This window comes from Lemur catta, chromosome 7 (assembly GCF_020740605.2).
Source record: "Lemur catta isolate mLemCat1 chromosome 7, mLemCat1.pri, whole genome shotgun sequence".
Taxonomy (NCBI): Eukaryota; Metazoa; Chordata; class Mammalia; order Primates; family Lemuridae; genus Lemur; species Lemur catta.
Window position 1 is genome coordinate 100,444,247 of NC_059134.1, and position 22,794 is coordinate 100,467,040.

Below are 22,794 nucleotides of genomic sequence, written 5' to 3' on the forward strand. Positions count from 1 at the left end.
ATAAAGGCTTTAGCCAAGGTCAAGGCTATTAAAAGGAGGAGCCACTAGAGCTGGAAGTCTTTGAGCATATGGGGGTGGGAAATTGAACACAACCACCTTCACATCAAGGCTTGGAAAGGGAACAGGCTTGTGGGGAAGAGAACTCGGTCTTACCTGAACTCCACCTTGGTCTGACCTTGGTCTCTACCATACCCCAGCCCCACATCCTTCACCCCTCCTCTCTGTGCTCAACCACCCTGATTTTGCCACCTCTACCCTACCCATCCCCAGGTAGATGAAGAAACTGCCAAGCAAAATCAAAAATAGTGTTATTAATTCTGGTGTCTCTGAAGCACAAAAAAAAAAAAAAAAGAAAGAAAGAAAGAAAAGAAAAAAAATGACCAAAACAAAAAAGACCACCCTTCCCACACTTCAGGCTACAGGTCCAGGCCAAAGGGGCCACCCCTGTAGGCAGTGCAGGCCCAGGGGCCGAGTTGGTCCTGGCCACGGGCTCAAAGTGGGTCCAGCCCGTGGTTCGGCTGTTAGGGCCTGGCTGGGAGGCTGACTGCCTCAGTTTGGGGAGCCCAGGCCCTGGACTAGGGATGAGAGAGATCAGGGGTCAAGGTCAGAGGCCTGGGCCATTTAGTTCTGGACTCTGGCTGAGGCAGCCAGAGGTCAGGATTCAGACGTGGGAGCCAAAGCCACTCAGTTCTGTGGTCCAGCAGAGAAGGCCAGAGGCAGCAGAGGGGATCCAAGTTACTGAAGTCCCGCGATGGGGTCCAGTGGGCGCCAGGCTGCTCAGTACTGGTGCTCCAGCAATGGCTGGGCTGCCGGGCTCTCCCGTTCCTCAGCAGGGGCAGGCCAGTCACCTGCAGCCCCCGTAGGTGTGCCATTTTCAGGGGCACTGATGTCCAAGCAGGGAATGTCCTGGGCTGCTCTAGGGGGCGAGGCCTCAGTGCTGATGTCTGGGCTGAGGCTGAGACTGAGGCTGAGGCTGAGGTCTAGAGGCGCCTGGGGGAGGGGAGAAAGGTTGGCGGGCAACCAGACCTGAGACCTCGAGGACATGACCCTCCCACAGGCCCCTTACCTGAGATTTGGGGGTGCCTCCTTTAGGGCTCCCTGAGGCTGGCTCCCCATCGGATCCTCCCAGCCCCTTCCGGCCCCCCAGGCTCCACTTCCCACTGGGGCCCTCAGAACTGAGGAGACCAGGGCCAGGGGGCCGTGAGGGCCGGGGGCCCTCAGTTGGGGCAGGCGATGCGGGGGGTGGCCCAGGGAGCCGAGGGGGAGGCCACTGTAGCAGAGGAGGGGGCCGCCCATCACCAGAGCTGCTCAGGGAGGGCCGCGGCCCCCAGCCAGGGCCTGGCGGGAGGGGTTGGTCACCACTGCCTGTGGGAGACAGATAAGAGCAGAGACCTCAGCTGGGCTGTTCTACTTTCCCACGGGTTCAGCCCAGCCCCGCCTGCTCACCTGCTGTGTTCTCAGGCGTGGGGTGTGCCACGGGGGCGTTATTGCTGAGGGAGGTCAGGCCACCGCCCCCACCACAGTCGGAATCATCCACGTTCCCGCCACTATTGCAGCCGGCGCCACAGCCCTTATGAAGCCTGGGGTGGGGAGGTAGAGAAGGGTCACGGGGGGACATGGCTGAGGCCACAGGTCTCAAGAGCACAAGTCCCTAGCCCAAGGACAAGTCATCTAACAGCTCTCAGCCCCAGGGTCCTCACCTCTAAGGGGTTCTGCTGCCTACTTTGCAAGGCCTTTTAAGGGAGGCATTGTCAACTGTGTTTACAGGCTAAAGGCCACTGTCAGCTCGGGGGAGGGGGACATTGAAGGGTCCCACCTCTGGAAAGGGGTCATCTCTTAGGCTCTAGCACTTCCTCACTCTGGGGCTGAGAGGGGTGCTGCTTCACCTCACTGCACCTCAGCCCTTCCGCAGACCTCACAGGGTGGTGAGGGCTCACCTCTCCCAGCTGCGTAGGAGCCAGCGGGCAATGGCACCCAGGCTGATGGGGCCACCCCACAGCGCCCGCAGCTGGGGGTGGCTGCCGGCCAGCGAGGTGGTGAGAGGCGACACGTAGATGGGGTAGCCCAGCGGCTGGTCACAGGAGGAATTGATCATGTTGCGAAGCGCCTGCTTGGCGTTCTGGATGCTGCCGCGCTCCGGGTTGCGGTTGCGCAGGAACACCAGCTCCTGCTGCTGCCCGGCCCACAGGCCACGCACGCACTCGCGGTTCACCTGCGGGCAGCCGCACGCCAGGGTCAGGGGGCCGGCCCAAGGAAGAGGGGCTGGGCAGGGCCAGGCAGGGTCATCCCCACCTTGATAACCCGGAAGCTGAGGTGGCGCCGGTTGAGCATGATGATCTTGTACTCGTCAGAGGCGTCATCCATGACGTGGCGCAGCGCTAGCAGGGAGGGTGTGTTGCTGAGGATGGCGCTGCGCCAGGCTGGGTCACCCTCGTGCGAGATGACCAGCCGTTCCTCGTTGGCTGCGATGGCATCATACAGGGCCGCTGGCTCCTCATACTCATCTGGGGATGTGAAGTGGTCCTGGCAGGAGACAGGAGCACCAGGGTCAGTGGACCCTTCCCTGGGGAGCAGCTTCAAACCCACGCTGCCTGGACAACCCCTCCCTGACCTGGTGAAGCTTGAGGGCCATGCGAACCCCAGGCGCCACTACGCGGTGAAGCAGGTCCATATCGGCAAAGACCCACTCGTCCCGCGGGGAGGTGATGCGAAAGTCCCCTTTGAACAGGGCGTGCAGGCCGTAGAGGAAGGGCTCCAGGCTGAGCGGGGAGGAGGAACAGGGAGATGAAAGACGGGTGGGAAAGAACCAGGGGTCTAAGGCTTCAGAGTGATCTGAACCAAGACCCTTCCTCAAGGTGGGCCTTAGTTTCTCCATCTTGACAAAGAAGCTGTATCTGTTCACATCCCTCACAGAGCAGCGAAGAGCAGGCTAAGTCATGATTTGCCCATGTGCGAACAGCCACACCAATAGGAAGGACCGATGAGTTTCCAGGGGGCCACTGGCCAGAAACACAGAGCTCTTCACAAGGGCTTGGGAGTGGGAGAACAGTAGGCCCACCCGGACCTGTGGGCACTCACCTGGCAGACATGCTGTGCGAAGCTGTCCCCAGGGCCCGGCGGCCCAGCACACATAGGCCAAAACACAGCGTGACCAGCGGCGAGTTCCAATCCTGGTCCACGGGCTGTGGCACAAGGACCCCGTCCCCAGAGCCCACTCAGACCTAGGACAGGGAACTCGGGGTGGGGGCTGGGGCCCAGGCCGAGGGAGGCTCAGGGTGAGAGGAACCTAAATGCAGAGGGGACAAGTGGATACACCCAAGTCCCCGGAGCCCCACGTGGGGCAGCCTGCAGGTGGTGACGCCTGACCTGGCTGCGCCGGGAAGCACAGTACTGGATCCACTCAAGGTGCACCGCGCAGAAGGAGGGCAGCGAGAGGCCAGAGAGGCGAAGGTCATAATCTTCATCCACACTCAGCGAGAAGGTGGGGTCCGAGTCCGCATAGCCAGGGGCCCGCACGGGCCGCAGGGCTGCTGCGATGCCCTCATGGCTCAGCCACGCCTCCAGCTTCGGTGAGCGGCTCACGTAGTAGATGATGCTCTGGGAGAGGCGGGGCAGGTGTCAGGGTGGGGCCCGGCCCTGCCCAGCCCTGGCCACAGGAGGAGAAATCATTACAGTAAAGAGGCTTCTCCCCTAGACTAAGCTAGTCTGCTTTCTAGGACATCGACCTCCTAGAGCCCACCTCAGCACCCTGAAGCCACTGGGCAAGCTGGCTCCCCTCCCCTAGGCCAGGGAGGAGGGGTAAAAAGCCAACAGGAAGCACCCCCACGTACAGAGTGACCTGGAGGGTCCTGTGCTATGGCAAGTGGTGGGAGGCAGCATTTGCTTGCCTCCTCCCACTCTCCTGGAATATGCCCCATTTGTAAGGGGAACAGGCTCAGCCTAGCCTGATGTCACATAGCAGGGCAGGCTGAACTGGAACTTGAATCCTGGACCTTCAACACCATGACACTGTGGGGTCCAGACCTCAGGGCCTGAACGGTCAGGCTGAAGCAGGGGGGCTGCCTGCAGGCCAATGGGGCCTAAGTGCCCCTGGGTCATGGGTCCCTTTAGGCAGCTAAAATGTGACAATCATAGGGCCTCTCCTCAGGAAAAAAAAAGAGGCACACCTTGTGCCCGAAGTTGGGGGCTCCTGCATCCCTTGTTAAGAGGCTCTGTGGTTTCTAAGTACAGGTTTGGGCGAATAGAGAGAAACTTTTGGAAGGTAGGTAGCTGGCACAGCTGGGATGGATGGGCAGTATGAGGCTGGCAGCTGACAGCCAGTGAGGTTACGAGGATTCCATGTGCCACCCTGAGATGGAGCCGATGGAGCTGGCCCTTGGCCTGCGTAAGGGCTGGGGAAGTCTAGGGCTGGGGGGTGGTGCAGCTGGCCACGAATAGAGGGTACCCAGGCAGTAGGGGTGTCCAGCAGGGTGGCTATGGTGGGGCATGGGGAGGCCAAGAGCCTGGGCAAAATGACCAGGGTACAAGCTGGAAAGGGCCAAGGGCCTTAAACAGCTGGGGGGTAGGGGTGGGGACCTGGAGTCAATGGCTGCAGGGGAGGCCTCATCAGTTCCCAGCACGGGAGCTTGCCTGGTCCCAGCATGGCCTTGGCCACAGGCAGGTGGGTTAGCAGTCTGGGGAGGGCTGGGCTGCCCCCTTACCAAGAGGAAGGGGGACCAGGCCTCCGTGTGGTTAAGTGAGGGCAGGGCGGCCAGGGGCAGCTGGGGGCTCCAGGCAGACCCACTCCAGACTGACCTTCCTGTCCAGAGAGATCTCCACAGTCTGGGTACCACCAGAGCCTTCAGGAAGACTCAGAAAAACAAAGCTTTGGAGATAGAAGGAGCTGGCCTGGCACATACTAAGTGCTTGGTTAACTTTCGCCTCCACCACTGTGTTCTGGGACACACCCCCCCAGATTGCTTCTCAGGAGGAAAATGAAAACATGAGTAGCAGCTCCAGCCTGTAAGCATTCAGAGCCAGGCTCCGCCCAATGTGCTTCCAGGGAGTGTTTCCTAGACTCCATGTAGCCTCAGCCATGGTGTCTTCCCTTGCGCTGTGTGCGCCTCGCTGCAGGAGCAGGTGGGGGGACCTGTTTCCTCAGCTGCAAAAGGGGCCAATTCCATTGGCACCACCTCTTCCAAGGGCTGCTAAAAGGACAATGCAATACGAAACATGCACGGGCTCAGCCCCTTGAGTGCTGAGGCTCGGCCGCAGGCAGACATGGTGGCTGGTGTCTCTGTGGCCACAGGGGTTGGATCAGTCTCTCACCTACCACGCAGTGACTCCCACGAGAAGGGGGAGGTGCAGGAGGCGGCACTGAGAGCGAGCCAAGCAGCACAGGAAGGGCTCTGCCTGGTCTGGCCAACCTCGGAGGCCAGCGAGGATGCATCCCTCCAGCTGGGACACTGCCCCAGGTCTGCTGGGCTCCACAGTGCCCCCTGGCACACCTGCCTCACCCACCCGTGGCAGCCCTGTCGTCCTTCCCAACTTCACCCCGGACTCCCTGTCTCTAGCGGAGCCTTCCCCAGGCCCTCCAGATGCCTCTGCCTGGCTCTGATTGCGCCCAGCCTTTAAGACAGCCTTAGCTGTGGCAAGTTGGCTTCCCCAAGGGACAATAAACCTGGCAGGGCTGGAGCTCTCTCAGCCTGCCAGCCCAGGCTTGATGGGCACCTGGCACATGGCAATCAGAAAGCCATGCATGGCTTCAAGTGCAGTAATGAGAGGCAGCAGGGCCACCGGGCAAGGGCACCTCTCTCAAGATAGGTCAGGAAGGTGGACAGGACCATGACCCCTGGGTGACCTGGGGCTGGGAATGTCCCTCTCTGGGCCATGGCCTCTTTCTTGGTGACAGTGGAGGGGCTCACAAACTCTTCCCTGTAAGTGGCTAGAAGGACAGAAAGAATGACAGAGAAGTTACAGCTCCTCTGATGTGTGGCATGGACAGATGTTCATTGGAGGCAAAAAGACAGCTAGGAGTTCACAGGACTGCTCCAGAGAGAGCCTCAGGTGGCAGGCTCACCTGGGCCCCAACAGGTCACCCGCTCCAGGCCCCCATGGGGAACTCTAGGGCAGATCCTAAGAAGGCATGTGGGGGCCTGGGCTGTGACCACCAGCCCCACCCCACTCCCACAGTGCCCTTGTTCTGGCTGCTACAAAGCCTCATCATTCCTGCCATCTCACAAAACTGCAATAACCCCCACATCTTAAGGAGGTAAACTGAGGCACAGCAAGCCAGGTGACATTCCAGGCTGTCCAGAACCCCCAGCCCAGGGTGCCTTCTGTGCCCTACACTGTGCCTCACCAAGCCCCACCACCCCCAACAGGTCTTTTTTATTTTAAATAGAGATGGGGTCTTGTTATGTTGCTTTGAACTCCCGGGCTCAAGTGATCCTCCCTGTTCAGCCCTCCAGTAGCTGGGACTATGGGCAGGCACCATTTCGCCTGACTCCCACCAGGTCTCCAGACCCTCAGGCCTCGCCTGGACCCCCAGGCTGAGGAAGGAAAGCCCAGTGGCTCAGTTGGCAGGCTTGGGTTCAAAGCCTGGCTCTGCTACTTTCTCCTGATTCTGAAGCCTCAGGCAAATCACTTCTGTGAGCCAACTTTCCCACCTGTGAGACAGCATGGCCTCTCTTGGACAGTGTGGTAAACTCTATCTAGCTCAGGAGAGGTGCCTAGCACAGAGCCACCCCAAAGAAAGCACCACTGCTTGGCAGCCACTTCTCTGATTATCAGACACGTGACCACTGCTGGCTCTACCATAGCTGGGTGCTGCGTGGGGTGGGGTGGGGTGGGGGCTGGTGGTTTCAAAGGCTGGCCTTGGCCCCAGAACCAGGAGCCCTGTGAGGGGATCCATGCATGTGCTGCCCCCGTCCCATACTCACTGCCCAAGGCAAGCCTTCCCCACCCTGGGTACCCTATCACCAGAGCCACGCAGGCCACTGGAGCCTGCTGTCTAGCAGTAGCACCTTGGAAGACACTTAAACTCTGAGGTCTCTGCTTCTTTTGGGCAAAGCAGGCTCCCAACAGTCCAGAAGATGGTAGCCTGGACGCTTCCGGTCAGCTACCGTTCACCACTAGGGCCCCTGTGGCCCAGCTACACACCGGCCCTGCCGAGCATACCTTGACATAGTAGGTGATGAGGATCTTGCGGAGGTCAAAGACCTGAAGCATGGAGGCAGCATTGTTGTCACTAATGCTGTAGCCCTCCAGCACATACTTGCTGGCTGTCACCTCCCAGGCCAGCCAGCGCTGCCCGAAAGCAGCATTGAAGGACAGAACCCGTGGCAGGTGGCCAGGCTCACAGCAGCAGCAGCCCTCATCCTCCTCCACGCCCTCGGTGATAGCCTCCACCTCGCGCTGCTGGCAGTATGTGCCTGCGGGAGACGGGGGCCCAGTCAGGGGTCACTAGGACAATCCCTACCTGCCCCGTTCCCAGTGAGTGCCCAACATGGCATTTGAGGCCTGCTGTCACTCACCCCTGACCCTGGGATGCCAGGGTAGTCAACGTTACTGAACAAATGGAACAACAAATGAGTACTTTTTGCCTCCCAATTCCCAGCAGCCCTAGGGGTTGGGGGCAGGGGACAGGGGTCTAGCTCCTCATTTACAGAGACAAAGATTAAAACTCAAAGAGGGGACGTGACTTGCTCAAGGTCACGGTGCTCACGAGCCTCTGCACTCTTGAGGCCCCTTCTTAGGCTGGCATCCAACACGTGTCTTCCTGAGAGCGCTGGCTCACTCTCCGGCGCCATGCATGGCGCCCAGCCCGGGCCAAGCCTGAGACCACAGAGCAGGCCGGGGGAGCTCCAGGCCCAGGCTTTCACCACACAGACCTGGAGAGTCACTATGGACCCAAAGTCAGGGCAGGTACAGGGCTTAGCCCAAACAGACCCTCCCGCCTCACTGCTCAGACTGGAAAACCCAGGCCCAGAGAGGAAGAGCCTTGCCAAGGCCACGCAGCCAGCCAGGGCGGGCTGGACTGGACTCCAGCCCCTAAGCACGATGCAATGCCGCGCCCCGCACCAGGCTGAGCCGCACCTGCCCACCCGAGCTTGGCCCTGCAGCTCACCCCGGAACTCAAGGCCACGCAGCTGGAAGGTGACGAAGCCATTGCCAACCTCGATGAGGTGCACCAGGGCGTTGAGGTAGTCAGAGGCCAGGACGAAGCAGTCGCCAGGGCCATAGTTGCCCCAGCGGCCCAGCACCAGGTCCCCACACAGTGTGTGCTGCAGCGAACGCGTCAAGTGCTCATAGAAGATGGAGTTGAGGTTATTGTCGTCAGCACCTGGGACCCAGAACAAACAGACACAGTGACAACTGAAAAAGGCTCCCTCCCTGGGGAGGCCCTGCCCTATAGCCCCCTGGATGGTTGGGTACACACCCGGGTTCCGGTCCAGCTGTGTGACCAGGCGGGTGTTGGAATGATCCACACGCTTAGTGCTGTTCAGAGAGAGAACAACGCAGGAGGCCGAGGGTGAAGCTGGCGATTCAGACGACAACCTGCACCTGCCCATCAGTGTGTCTTCTCTGCCCCTGCTCCACCCTGCGCCACGAGGCAGACGCTGTCCATGACGGCCCCATCATACAGATGAGGCGGCTGGGGCTCAGGGACATGAGGGGGACTCACCCAGGACCACACAGGCAGGAATTAGGGAAGCTGGACCTCACCCCGAGGCCTGACTGCCCCCAGGCTGTGATCCCAAAGCCTCAGCCTGGCACAGGCTCTGCCCTCATTCCACTACCTCAAGTGTCCCCTCTGTGCCCCAGCACTCACACACTTGCTGTGGCTTTCCAGGCACTGTCCAGCCTGGGCTCCAAACCCCTCCCACCCGTCCCTGCTGGGCACTGCCCGTCTCCCATGAGACTCACTTGTAGTCGCGCTCCCAGAACTTGAGGGGCCTTGCGTAGGACATGATGAAGACGGCGCTGCCAAGCAGGGGGTTGAGTGGCGTGGAGAAGAGCCCTGAGAGCAGGGCCTGGACGAACAGCATGGCCGAGTCTGGGCCAGAGTCAAGGAGGCAGCATGCTCGGGGGGGGGGGGGGCCTCCCAGCCGCCCTCACCACCCTCATTGCCCCAGGCCAAGCCCTCCCTGCACACCCCCACCCGGAGAGCAGGCATCAGGCTGGATACGTGGCACAGCAAAGGGCTGGGCAAAGGCATGGAAAGCTGAGCCCCAGGTGATCTGCCAGGGCGCGATGTAGGTCAGCACGAAACGCAGCTTGTACAGCAGGTCCCACAGCTGGCAGGGTCGGTGAGGGGAGGAGATAAAAGGCGCACAAGGGTCACTCGCGGAAGCCCCAGAGGCCAGGCTTATTCAGAGCTTTGGACCACTCCACTGACTACCCATGTGAGGCCAAGCTAAGATCACTACCAGCCGTAGCCCTCTCCCTCTGGATTTGGCTCAAGGTACCTGATGCCATTAGCAAGCCCTAACTGAACTCTAAGGGGACATTAGCCATTTAATTCCCACAACAATCCTGGGGTCTTCTACTGCTATTGCTATCTCATGTCACAGATTCGAAAGTTGAGATTTGCAGAAGGTAGAGAAGGTAAATAATTTGCTTGGGTCAAGCCACTAGGTCACTGGTGAGGCTGGACCTGGATTATGGCACTGAAAGTCAACAGACAGTCATAGGCCCTGCCCTCAGAGGAGGACACAGTCTAGTTGTCCACCATCCTAAGCCAGGCCAGAAAATAAGAACAGAATGCCCATAGGAGAGGAAAAGGCTCAGGCCTGCTTGGGGTCCCAGGCACCACTGTGAGTCTCCAGTACAGTGCAGGGGAATGGTCCTTTGTTCAAAACGACCCCTCCAAAGCCTGGCAATGCCACAGCCTGGCAGAGCATCTGTGTATACCCAGGCCTTAGGGGCTTCTGAAACTCAGCTCTGAACTGGTCCCCAGGGCCGTGGTTGGCAGTGGGCAGAGCTCAGAGGTTGGCATCCAGGAGACAAGGCCACATCCTGACTATCCTAACCACTTCTGAGTAGGGCAGTCATGGGGTCAAATCCTGGCTGATCTCCAGTCCCCTGGAAGAGCTGAGGCAAGTCACTCAGCCTCCTTAAGCCTCAGCCTCCTCTATGAAAAGAGGTGCAAGTAACCCCCTCCTTGAGGGGCTGCTACAAAGGCCCACAGTGGGGCTCGTACACAGTGGTGGGCCACAGGCCCCTGGGAAGGTCTCCTCCCATCCAGGCAGAGGCACTCTGCTCTGCTCCCATTCAGTAGCCTAAAGTCTGGGCCACAGCCACCAGCTCACCTTGCTGCACAGCAGGGACATGAGGAAGTAGTCAAGTAGAAAGCCTTGGGAGAGGCGTGGGTAGTCGAAATGGAAGAGCAGGACTGTGAAGGCCAAAGTCAGGTACTGCTGGGGTGGGCAGCAGAAGGCCGAGCGCAGCAGCTTCAGCCCAGCCACGGTCATCAGCAGCGCCCGGCAGCTGGGGGTGAGGGGCAGACATCAGGTGCTCGGCGGGGGCCCAGGGGCAGTGGGGGCAGGAGCCCTATCCCTTGCCTACTCTGGCCTGAGAACAACCCCAGACCTTGGCTCTGCTGGGCTGGCCCCTGCTCTTTGGGACCAATGACTCTTAGTCTCTGCTCCTCTTAAGGGGCGACGGGGATATATTTGCCTTGAAAGAGGCAACCATTTCCATGGAAAGTATCAGAAGCTGGGGTCCCACTTCAGCTTGCTGAGCAACCCTATGTGAGAATCATTCCTTCTCTGGGCCTCAGTTTCCCCATGGATCAAATGGGAACACAGATGGTGGGACAGTGAGAGGGGTGGGGTGGTCCTCACTAGAGGCAGAACTTGTCTGGGTGGCTGACAACAGTGTGGGCGTCCACTGTGAGAGCGTTGAGCACCACAGCAGGGTAGATGAGATACTTTTCAACACACTGCAGACCGGCGTACAGCTTCTCAAACCACATCACCTGGGCGGCACCTGCAAGGAGAAAGCAGGACCGTTGGCCAGCACCTGGCCTCCATACTCGCCCCTTCCCCAGGGCCCCGAAGACTAGCCACTGCAAGGCCAGTATGGTGCATGCTCAGAGAGAACCTGGGAGGACAGGCGCCCATGGGCTGTGTTGTTCCAGGTCCCTGGAGACATGGGGGAGGGGCTGATCTCTGGCAGCTCAAGTGAGTACCATAGGCACCAGCAGGGCAAGGATCCCATGAGCCACTTTGCATGCCCGAGGCTTATGTTAGGGTGAGTGCTTTTCCCTGTTTTGCTGTCCGTGAAAACAAAGCTGACAACGAAATCTCAAAAGCCCAACAGAGGCAGGCAAGGGCCGCGTCAGGCAGGCTGGGTGAGGCCCAAGCGTACGGTCCTTCTGAAGGGGTGCTCCTTGCGCCTCAGGCTAATTGCAGTCACATGGAGACGCTGGCCTGAGTTGCAAATTCTTCCATTGTTTAGAAAAAATAAAAAACGTAGACCTTCATATCACAAATTAAGATGTTTAAACACAGGCTCAAAAAATTTTAAAAACTATTAGCCCAGTGAAAATGTGCAGCAGGCAGCTTCAATTTACAAGTGACCAGTCTATAATTCTGGACAAAAGACCCCTTCAGGGCCCTGGGACTCTATTTCTTCCGTCTCCTCAGAGACAGCTAGGAGGACAGAAGGGCAGCACTGGCAGGGTGGGAGCACTGAAGGAGCCAAGCTGGGAGAAGAGTGGCAGACAGCACAGCGGCTGACGGGCGCACACAGAGGGCAGCGTGGGCAGAGGCTGCCCCCTGCTGGCACTCCTGAGCCAAGAGGACCAGGGCTCTCATCAGGTGGCCAGGCTACAAGCCACCCAGGCCAGGCAACGGGGCAGGAGAACACAGGGCTGCCACCAGGGGTGGGCACTCACCTCGCACTTCGTACTGGCTATACTCGAGCGGCTTCAACACGGGCTGTGACAGGCAGAACCAGGGCAGTTGTTTGCGGAGTTGTGGCAGCAGGTAATGTGTGAAGAAGCCCACGGCCCCAGCCAGTGCATACAACACGAAACCGAGCACCGACTGCAAGAGGAGAGGCTGGAGGTCAAGCCGAGGGGAGCAGGCCAAGGGGCCACAGGTGGGCGGAGGCTGCTCAGGGCCTCAGGTTGAGCAGGTTCTCGCCAAGACTATGGAGGAGCAGGTGGCTGTGTACACAAACCTTCAGTGCGATGAAGACAGTGCTTGCGCTGATGGCAAAGGTGAGCACGGCGATCACCACACACATCACCAGATCGGAGTGCAAGACTTCACGCTGCAGGACCAGGACAAACCAGCCTGGCTGCCCGGTGCCCCAGGCGGCCACACCCCTCCCAGGCCCCCCGACACCTGCCACCACCTCACCGCCAGAATCCCACACTCCCACCCCTCACCACCGACTGGCGCATCTTCTCTGGCAGGGGGTCCGGGGGCTCAGCCCGGGCTGTCTCCAAGCTCCGCCCTTCTAGCTCAGGAAAGAGCTTGCTTCGGATCAGAGACCTGGGGTGGGGTTGGGGAAGAAGGAGCTGGGGACTGGCGACTGGGGAAGCCTCTCCTCCCTCCCATAGGCCCCAGGGTCTAGAAGAAACGGGGGTCATTGGGTCACAGGCACGTGCACAGACCCACAGACCCCCAAACCCCTGCCATGCAGATACACAAACACACGCACACAGAGCATGACACACACTAGTGTGCATGGACAGGCACATGCAAGCACCCACCAGAGCACAGTGGGGTCACTGCTCTGCCGGCTCAGGTGGTAGGACAGTGCCACCAGGAGGCCACAGAAGACTGAGAAGAGGACAGGGACGTGCTGCTCTGGCCAGGGAGTCTGGGAAGAGAACCATGCCGGTCATGGGAGGTGAGGGTAATAAGCATGGGGGCTGGGGGTGCCTGCCCATGTGAGAAGCCACTGCTGAGCCCAATTCACAGCCCCGTCCCAACAACCCCCATGGGCCTCAGCATGCCCCCCACCCATAGGCCACCCCTACCTTGATGGCCCCAAGGCAGAAGCCGTAGAGCAGGGCAGCAGCCAGCAGGCTGCGGCAGAGGCTGAAGACCGCAGTGAGTGGGCTGGTGGCAGCTGTGCGGTGGGGAAGAGAAGACACAGCCCAGCTCTCACTGGCTGGCACCCCACCTTAGCCCCAACCCTGCACCTCTCAACTCCCAGAGGCTGGTCTCCCTGGATACCACCCGAGGCCCACTGTTCTCTGTTCCCTCAAACCCTGAGAGGCCGTCAAAGCTTCTAGCATTCTTGGGTTTAAACCAGCAGCCAGGGCAGGGGCAGGGCGGGGCATGGAAGGGACAGGGTCCTTGAGACTGTAGTACAGATGCAAAGGGGGCTCAACAAGGGCTGCTGCCACAGACCTGAACTGAGGGCCCCCCGGCCTCCACACCAGCCCCCACCCAAGACTCCTGTGGGCATCGTACCTGTGCCCCCAAAGCCGTGCATGTCTATCTGCTCCAGCAGGTACATGAGACAGGTGTTCACCTGGGGCAGGAGACCCAGGAGGAAGACGAACGGGAAGCACAAGGTGAACACTGGCGGAGGGGAAACGAAAGCCCCAGTCAGCCTGCTGGCCTTCCCTTGGCCCACCCTCGGGGGCTCACCCCCCAGGCCACCTCAGCTTTGCCACAGCCTCACCAGTGGCCACATCTCGGGCACAGAAGAAGAAGGAGGCGGAGAAGAGTGTGAGGCCGTAGAGGGAGACAGGCGGGAAGGGCTGAGCTGAGCCCAGGGCGTCCAGCAGCCAGATGAGCAGACAGCAGATGCAGAAGTAGACAGGCCGGCTGTACGCGATCACCCAGTTGTGGCCCTGGAGAGGCAGCTTATGAGGAGCCAGTCTCCCCCGCCAACACCCCCTCAGGCACGAGCACACATGCTCACATGCCCCAGGCCTGGCCCTGGGTCCAAGCCGGAGACCCTGGATGAGTTGGGGTGGTGAGGGAGCCCTGCTCCTCCCTAACCCGCCCTCCTCCCCACCTGGTCTCAGCCCCTCTCAGGGCCTGCTGGCGACAGCCACAGCTCCGTGGGTACTCACGTGCATGGGAGATGCTGCATCAGGCTGCACGCTCTGGAAGAGATGGGACTACGTTGGCAACGAGAGCCAGTGCCCAGGGGAGGGTCAAAGGCCCCAGGACTTGTTCAGCTCTATCACTAGGCAATTATGAGTGACTAGAGCAGGACCCCGAACTGTCCTGAGCCTCAGTTTTCTTACATGTAAAATGGGTGGCTGGCTACAGGGAACCTTAAGCATCCTACTTGCTCTCTGAAAACCACAGTAGTAGAACAGGGAACATCTGGGAAAAGTTGGGTGGGGAAAGGAAACACAGGGATGGGCCTGACCTTCAGCAGGGAATACTGGCAGGAGGCAATGACCAGGCAGAACTGGAAGACCCAGATGTCGGTGAAGAAGCCCTTGAGCAGCAACAGGTAACCCAGGAAGGCAACGAGGCTGCTCAGGCCGACGCCGAAGACGTTCTCCACCACCCCCCTCGTCCTGCGGAGACAGCTGAGTCAGGGCACATCCCCGCCCACCTTCAAGTGGGGGAGTGGAGGAGACAGGATCTGGCCCTAAAGCCCACCTCTAGGGCTCTGCCCAGGCCTAACCCTTATCCTCTGAAGGTCCAAACCTTTGACCTTGAAGGGATGAGCCAGGCTGCACCTGCCCCAGGAGACCATTCCATTGTCACCCTGCTTCCCAATCTTTGCCCCTCTGGACACTGAGGACTCAAGGTGCCACTGCTCTTGGGACTTGCCCAACTCCAGCTCAGACTGACAGGTAACTATGCATGTGGCTACACCATGCACATTACACTGGGCACACCACGTTATGCACGCCGGCACCACGCCACGAGAAATCCCAATGGACAGGAAGCCAGGCCACGGTCCAAGTCCCCTACAACACACAATGAAATCATCTGCCTTCTCTATCTGAGTTTCTGGGCCTCAGTTTCCCCTCTGAGAAGTGGAAAAGTAACACAAATAGTTTGTGAGCCTTTTTAGGTTACAGCTCTCAATATCTAAATCAAATGTAACACAAAACCACGTAACAATAACAAAGTGAGCAGGAATAGTTCTTTTGAGCAAGGCTTTGGGAGAGATGGGGTCACCACTACACCCATGTGGCCACCCCTCTGCAGCCCAGAGGAACCTAAAGAAACACCACTGCAGACTCCAGCTGTCAAGACACCCTCGGCTTCCCCCCCGAGCTCCTCTGCCAGGACCACCTCCACAGGTTCAGAGAGTCTGGAAGGCCAAGGTCCAGGGACTTTCCTGGGACTGGGGGCCATGGCAGGTGGGCACTCACCGGTCCAGCAGGGCCAGCAGGGCAAGCCGCTCATAGCGCACAGAGGTCCAGCGGCCAGGGAGAAGCCAGTACTTGTAGCTATGCTGGGCACGGGGCGGTGCCTCCTCCATCAGCGTCTGCTCCTGGGATTCGTGCAGGGAGTCCTGGTCCAGCAGGTCAAACTGCAGTCCCCACAGCCGCGGCCATCAGCCCCACCGCCCTCCCCCCACGGTCTATCACCACCCCCCTGCCAGCTCGCTGGCCTGGTTGACAATTTCACTCAGAACAGAAAGGCCCTGCCACGTAGCAGGCCCTGCCCTGCCCCGACCCTACATCACAAGGGGCTGCTCCCTCTCCACGTTCCTGGGACATGGCTCAATGGCTGCTGGGGGCTGCTGGGAGCTACAGTCACTCACTCCCACATTTTTCTTTGCTACAGAATCTCCTGCCTCTTCCAAGGGATCAGGTGCAAATGCTACCCTCCTCCCACACAGCCATCACTGTCACTCTGACCACCCACCCTAGAGTGCACACAACACCCGGCCCTAAGGACCTGGGTGCTAATGCCAGCACCGTGAGGCCCTGGGCAAACTACTTAACCTCACTGGGCTTCATGTGTCCTTTACTCAGCAAGCACTTATGGGGTACTGCTATGGGCCTCGCCCTGTGCCGGGCTGTGAAAATACAACAAGGAGCCAAAGACGCACAGCTCTGGAGATGCTGTCAGCTGTAGAGCAAGGACCCTGCCTACCCCACATGACGGGGTTATAAAAAACAAAGAAATCAGGAAGGGGCATGTGGAGATTCCTGAGGGCTGCTCACATACTATGTGTGGCCTCAGATGTCAGATGCGTGAGTATCCTTTTCTAATTATTCTTTAAACTCTGAAATAAGGTTTTAAGTGTTCTTAGTACTTCTCTTATATTAATAAGTTCATCAAATAAGTTATCATCTGAATTGAGATGTTGTCAGGAGTGAAATTAGACACATTAATGACTATCCATCGTCCCTATCAAGTGTAGACCCCGCCAGCATTAGGAAGATGCTCCAGACACACTTGTAAGATAACCAAATACACAACTTCTTGAGCCATTCAGATCCAGGCCCTCTGCTGGCCATCAGACGTCAGGATACACACAAGTCAGCAAGGCCTGTCTACCCCAGGGTGCCTGGGCCGGCTCTCTACACAGGCCAGGAGCAATGACCTGTTTGCCCCACTCCCCCTCCAGCACAACCCTCCCCCAGCTGCTCCTCACCTCTGGGATCTCCAGGGGCACCCGGCGCACCTGCATGCCCTGCAGAACCACAGGCCTTGGCTGCAGCAGGTTCAGGCCACCTGTCGCCTCAGGGACATCAGCTGAGTGGAAACTGGAGGAATGTGAGTGGCGGTCCCTAAAGAAATGGCAGCCATAAGGGTCAGGGCTGTGGGTTTGCCCTGGAACTGGGTGGGGCCGAGGCGAAGGCCAGAAGGTGGGGTTGCCTGTGCCAAGACTGGGGCCCCAAGTGGCAAGAGCAGCACTGGGCTCAGGAGGAGGTAAGTGGCAGAAGTTCCTCCCTCCCAGCCCTGGCCCACACGTTGTTGAGACTGCATGTCCTTACCTTCCTCCCACCAGCCCTGGGCTTCCTGGAAACCTCCTGCTTGGAATGTCAGAGCCAGGGACCCCAGGGACCCCTGCATGTCTGCCCTTTGCAGCTCCCTATCCTCCCTCCAGCCTGATCTGAGTTGCCCTGCCTGAGCCCAGCAGAAAGAGACAACTCCAGGCTCAGAGTGCTACCCAGAAATGCAGTCCACCAGGCCACCACCCAGGAGAGGCTGCGCTTGGGGACTCACCAGGCTCCATTGGCTGCCTGCTCCCCCTGCTGCCCTACGGGATTCTCGTAGCCACCTCCAGCCACACCAAAGGTATAGGAACGCCGCACACCTGGGGTAGAGTGTGGCACGTGAGGAAGCACAATAGGGACAGGAGCACCAAAGCCCGACCCACATGGGCACCAGGGCCATCAAATGAGGGGGAGCCCCATGCTGTGTTCCCCAGGACACCGGCCCAGCCTAGGGACCAGGAGCTGCATGGGAAAGGTCAAGCACCCAGGCCCTGCGTCAGCCCACCTGGGGCTGCGCCTCCATCCACCACTGTCCAGCCCGTGACTTCAGACTGTGCCTGTTTCCTCAACAGCAAAGGGAGATGACAGGGACACCCGCTCAAAGACACTACAAGGGTTACATTAAGCAACGTGCCCCAGGGCAGAGGGAGCAGTGAGCACCATCGGTGCAGACCATCAATGGGAGTGGAAGAGGAGGTGCTGGGCCGCTGGGCTTGAGGAAGGACTCACCGCTCTCGTCATAGAAGTAGTGCACGGCACCCTCGGAAGTGTCATCAAAAGTGCAGGCCTCATGCACGTTGGCACCGGCCCGGGTGAGCAGCAGTGAAGAGGCGAAGTGCAGGGCAGAGGGCAGCGTCAGCGCCCGGGAGTGGGAGGCAGCCCGGCCCCGCTGAGCCTCCTGCAGGCTGCTGAGGAGGGGTGAGCCCCAGGTCAGCACCACTGAGAGCCACTGGCCCCATGCCCCTGGGTCCCCCAGCAGGGTGCTCACCTGGGCGGTGAGCCCATGACAGAGGCTGGAGGGGTGGGGTTGCTGCCTGCGTTGTGGCGCCTCCGGATGGCCTGGGTCCGCCTTACACTGCTCGAGTGGTCTCGCCTGCCGGTCTCCTCAGCCGCTGCCCAGAGAGGCCCCAAGCATAAGTGACAGAGGCCTGGACAGAACCAGGGGAGTAGGGACAGGGACGGTGTTCCAGCAGGTAACTAAAGGTCAGGTCTTGCCCAACCACGCCCTGGCTCTGGGGCCCAGCCAAGTCACCTAGTCCTTCATACCTTGGTTTCCTCATTTCAAAATAAGAATGACACTAATCTGCCTGCCCCACTGCTGGTGGGAGAATGAACATGGATGATGAGAGACCTCAGGGAACAGAGGTTCAGGTGCTAACCACAGGCTCCGGAGCCAGGTTTCGGGAGACATCACCCGATCACCACAACCACACCCACCTTGCACCTGAGACGGAGGCTGAGCTGACTCTAACGAGTTCCACTCCAGCCTGTTCTTTGCCCAAACCCAAGCCCCCAACTCACCTCTCCCAACTGTCCCCTGGCCCTGAAGCCAGTACTCACCTCCCCCAACAGCACCTTCCTCCTGCAGGTCCCCCCGCCAGCCAGGCTGGTTAGCAGCAGGTCCCCTACGGGCCTCAGCAGGCAGCACTGCAGCCTCACCGGCAGCCAGCTCCACCCCCACCTGGGCCTCTAGCTCAGCCTTGGAGCCAGCTAGGGGGGCCCTCAGGACATCACCTCCTGCCCCATCCATGCTCAGCACTCGGGCATGTGTTTTGGCGCTAGCAGTACTGGGCGTCCGCTGGGTCCCATAGGGCCGCTTGGGGGGCACAGCAGTCCCTTCCTCAGCCCCATGGGGGGCCCGTCGCTTCCGGGGTCCCCCTGCTGCACCCCGGGAGCTCTCAGGGGAGTAGCACGAAGTAGAAGAGGAGCTGTCAGTACTGTAGCGGCGCTGAGACCGGAGGCTGGAGGCCGGGCTCAATTCACTGCCCTCACTGGTGTCTTCATCCTCAAAGAAGCCCCCACCCTCAAGCAGAGGCCGCCGAGGAGCACGGCCGGGTGGAGAGTGTCTTCGCATGGGTGGCCGCCGTTTGCTAGGCCGCAACAGGGCCAAGTCCTTGGGCCGCACAACCAGGAGCGGCTCAGCTGGGCCCGGTGGCGTCCCTGCTCCAATGACCGTATCAAAGGAACGCAGTGTGTCGTCTGACGGGACCCCAGCATCTGGTGAGGCGGGCAGCTCAGCCTCAGAGGGTGGGTCTGTGTCGCTGCCCTCAGGAGCTTGTCCCCCAGGGGGGCTGTCCAGGTGGGTTGAGTTAGTCTTCTCACTCTTAAAGCTACTCAGCGTCTCCCTGTCAGTGCCGCTGAAGCAGGAATCTGAGGAGCCGGCTTTCTGGGGCGTGGGCTCACCTGAGCCCCGCCGGTCTAGGGGCTGATAGCCACCCGCTCCCCGACGTTGCTCCCGTCGACTGCTGGTCCTCACCAGGGCCCGGTCAGGACGGGTCAGGGTCAGAAAACTCTTGCTCAGCTCTTGGCTGAGGCTCCCCTTCAGTAAAGGGCTCATGGGCGTGTCAGCCACACTGCTCCCGCTCCAGGGAGCTCCATCTCCAGCCAGGGGAGAACGCTCGGAAGAGTCTGTGCTGGGGAGGGAGGGGTCTGGGGCTGCCCCAGGGGGTGTCTGGGGAAGATCTCCAACTGTCAGAAAAAAGTGACAGAGAATGAGAGAACTTTCTGCAAAAGAAACTGGTGGCTAACAGGATCTTATGACACAGTAGGATGCTGAGGGACGCCTCCCTGGAGTACAAAGGGAGCCCCAGGATGAAACAAAAGTTGGAGTGTCCAAACACAAAATTGCTAATGTTCTCCCCACACCCCTGCCACATCATGCCCACTCACTCAGTTTCTCCTGTGAGCTGAGCTTCAGCATCTCTCGATCGGCTGAAGTCACGATCACATTGTTGCTGCCCTGCTCCCGCACAAGCTCCTTGATGTCTGCGAAAGTACCCCAGAGGCATCAGCAGGACCCCAGTGAGGCTGCGTGCCAGCCCCTGTTCCACACCATTATGCTCCAACCCTGAACAGCAGCCACCTACCTCTGAGCTGCCCAGAGTCCTCCATCCGGGGCAGCAACTCCTGAGCAGAGAGAGGCATGAAGGAGCAAACAAGGCAAGGAGCAGGCTCTGGATGCCCACCAAGGGGACTGGCTCGCAGAAGAGCAGGAGAAGCTGAGGGACAGGCCCACTCACCGAGACCTGGTTGAAGCCAAATACGGAATGCTGGGAACTGCAGCGCACTGGGGGTGTGGAACTCACTTTCCGAAACACTGTCATCTCCACTCCAGGGTCCCTGGTGGTGGAAAAAGCAGCAGCTTTGAGCTAATCTCCCCTCTTCGTATATTGCTTGCCCCCATCCTCATCACTCCTTCCTTCTCAAAGATCACTTTACAATTCCAGGGCTGACATAAGACAAGTGCTCACAATCACTCAGGAAGCCAATGTTCCTGGAGCCCCTACTCCACCCTGCAAGGCTTGGGCCCAGGCACCAAGAACCCTCAATCCCCAACACAGCTCCTGCCCCACCCACCTGGGCGGATTGTTGTCCCCCTGGGCAGGCTCTTCCTCCAGCTCTCCCATTGTAGAGTTGCGCTTTTCCACAATCTCGCCCTGATCGAACATGGCATGCAGCCGATAGTTCACTGTCTTGATAGTAGTAAAGATGACAGCCACCACAAGGCAGTACACGCCAGCCACCATCAAGCTCGGGGGCAGGACCTGGAAGTGGAAGCAAGTCACGTTCCTTCTCGAAAAGCCCTGCCCCGTGGGGTATACCTGCCACCACTATCACGTCTAAAATTCACAAATTTACAAGGAAACTTCGTCACCCTTCCACACAACCAGTACAAAGACCCTGTCAGGTAATTTTGTCTTCCATTTTACTACAGAAGGAGATTAAATGAGGGCCTCAAGGTCACTCGACACAAAAAAAGGAAGATTTTAGCCCCTCTTCCACACAGACCCAAACTCTCCATACCCCAGCGCCCGAGGCACGGCCCAGAATCTCTGCCAGGCTGCCTGCCCTCCATGACATCCTGCCCTCCCTTTCCCGGCAGAAGTTACAGGTGGCGGCATCTCACCATGTACAGCAAGAAGGGAAAGGTGAGCAGGAAGATCCAGACATAGAGATGGAAGCAGTTGGAGAAAGTGCTCTGGTGCGGGTCGAAGAACCAACCGCCGGTGAGCGAGGCCCACACCCCCTGGCGCAGGATCTGCAACACCTGCGACCCCATGGCCCCGCCGCTGCTGCGCGCGCCCCCCTCCCGGGACCCTCATGGGGGCGGCCCTCGGCCCATGCCCCGCCTGGCGCCCGAGGGCCCCGGGGCCTAGCCTCAAACTCACGCCATGGCCTCCCCCAGCGGGGGAGGGGGGATCGGAGGGGCGCGGGTGAGGGCAGGGGGCGGGGCCGGCTGGGCAGTCAGCAGTAGGAGGCCTGGGTGCGGGGGTGGGGCCGCAGCAGGGGCGGGGTCCGGGCCCCCACCCCTGGCTCACAACTACACCAAGGGGCTGAACCAGCAGGCAGGCGCGGGGCACGGGCCGGGCACCCGCCGGTTGTATCCAGAGGTGGGCGTGGGGTGGGTGCTCCCGGACTGCCGGCGAGGGCTCCCTTCACTCCGGACCGGGGAGACCTCTGGGACCCTGAGGTCCACTTCCGGGGTCACAGGTCACTCGCTTAGGGCTCGGCGCTCGCCCGCCTTCTGCCGGTGCCGGCCCAAGGAGGAGGCCGGAAGAAGGAGCCGCGAGCCACCAGCCTGCAGTGGCGCATGCGCCCGACGGACCCAATTGGGACCCGGAAAAGGAAAACCCTAAGAGCACGAATGCGCAAGCGCAGGATGAGACGCCGGTGTGCCCTTCGGGCGTGCGCAGAGTCCAGGTCTAAAGAAAGTCCAAAAAGTAGAAGAGTTTGAGCGCATGCGCACATGCAGGCGTTGCGCCTGTAAAGACCACTGAGCGGAACCGAAAGGTTAGTTGAGTAACCATTGGGTAGCAGCAGAGTAATTGGCGCACAGCTCTTCCAATGAGTTACAGGAGGCGGGGAAAGATGGAGGCGGGGACTCTGTTGGGCTAAACAAGAGTTCTCTGCTACCGAAGCACTCCCCACTTGGTCCTCCCCTTTTAGTGCTGGACCTCCAACGTCACGAGCGCCTCTGGCTCCTCCAACGTCACTTCCGGGTCAGAACTCAGACTATGTAGAGAAAGACCCTCCGGAACAGGCAGAAATAGTCGAAACAGGATAGTGTCGTTTTTCTTAAAGTGACAGGCTCAAAGCAAGCGGGGTCAACTCAGCCGTTGTGAGGGCGACTCAGCTATTGTGAATCCAATCTTGGGCAAAGTTCTGGACAACAGTCTCAGGTTTCCTCCTTTGGGGAAGGGATATGAAGAAGCGGATCGTTTCCCAGGTGAGGGGTAAAGGAAATCCTTAGACAACCTGTTCCAAGAACTTGAGGTGCAGCCGTTCCATCTTCCTCCAATCTTCCCCAGCCCCATCCCACTAGCTCTGCAAAGCAGAGCTTCTCGTCCTCGGATGAAAAGAATGAGGCTCAGAGTCGATAGATCACACAGTTCTACAACTTGGTAGCCAAGAACAGACTCGGGTTTGCCCCACTCCCAAGTGCAAGTTCTGTAACTCCATTTTGCTGATGCTGATGCAGATGCAGAGGGCAGAGGTGGCCCGTCCTTAAAAGAGATCAACTTCAACCCGAGGCAGCGGAGCACCCAGCCTGGGGGGTTTCTTCCTAGATCCCAAAGCCTGCTGCGATGGAGGGTCTGGGGCTACCCTTTCCCTCCTTCAGCCTCTCCTGGCCCGCCTACCCGGGAACTCCCCGCCCGGAGCCTCCGGGAGGGGAGCGGTGCAACCCGCCCGCGTCATCT

General features: G+C 59.6%; 1 protein-coding gene across 9 annotated transcripts; it reads right to left on the minus strand.

The window, feature by feature from the left end:
• Positions 1-291: 291 nt before the first annotated feature.
• On the minus strand, positions 292-22,771 carry PCNX3 (pecanex 3). Of its 9 annotated transcripts, none has more exons than XM_045556006.1 (35): positions 21,003-22,771; positions 20,453-20,640; positions 20,116-20,215; positions 19,963-20,002; positions 19,766-19,861; positions 18,437-19,564; positions 17,865-18,024; positions 17,606-17,781; positions 17,106-17,196; positions 16,531-16,666; positions 15,296-15,456; positions 14,332-14,485; positions 14,027-14,059; positions 13,630-13,801; positions 13,416-13,526; positions 12,977-13,068; positions 12,707-12,816; positions 12,380-12,485; positions 12,169-12,261; positions 11,882-12,032; positions 10,827-10,971; positions 10,293-10,470; positions 9,170-9,278; positions 8,908-9,037; positions 8,420-8,478; positions 8,108-8,323; positions 7,159-7,412; positions 3,367-3,597; positions 3,079-3,182; positions 2,612-2,759; positions 2,293-2,523; positions 1,938-2,212; positions 1,447-1,580; positions 1,067-1,365; positions 292-990 (listed from the first exon to the last, which is right to left on the minus strand). In XM_045556006.1, the coding sequence occupies exons 1-35, from the start codon at positions 21,153-21,155 to the stop codon at positions 778-780; spliced, it is 6,177 nt and encodes a 2,058-aa protein (XP_045411962.1). In that variant the 5' UTR covers positions 21,156-22,771; the 3' UTR covers positions 292-777. The 9 variants fall into 9 exon arrangements, with proteins under 9 accessions (XP_045411962.1, XP_045411963.1, XP_045411961.1 ...); XM_045556007.1 differs by having other exon boundaries at positions 15,296-15,438; positions 17,606-17,784; XM_045556005.1 differs by having other exon boundaries at positions 17,606-17,784.
• Positions 22,772-22,794: the final 23 nt, after the last annotated feature.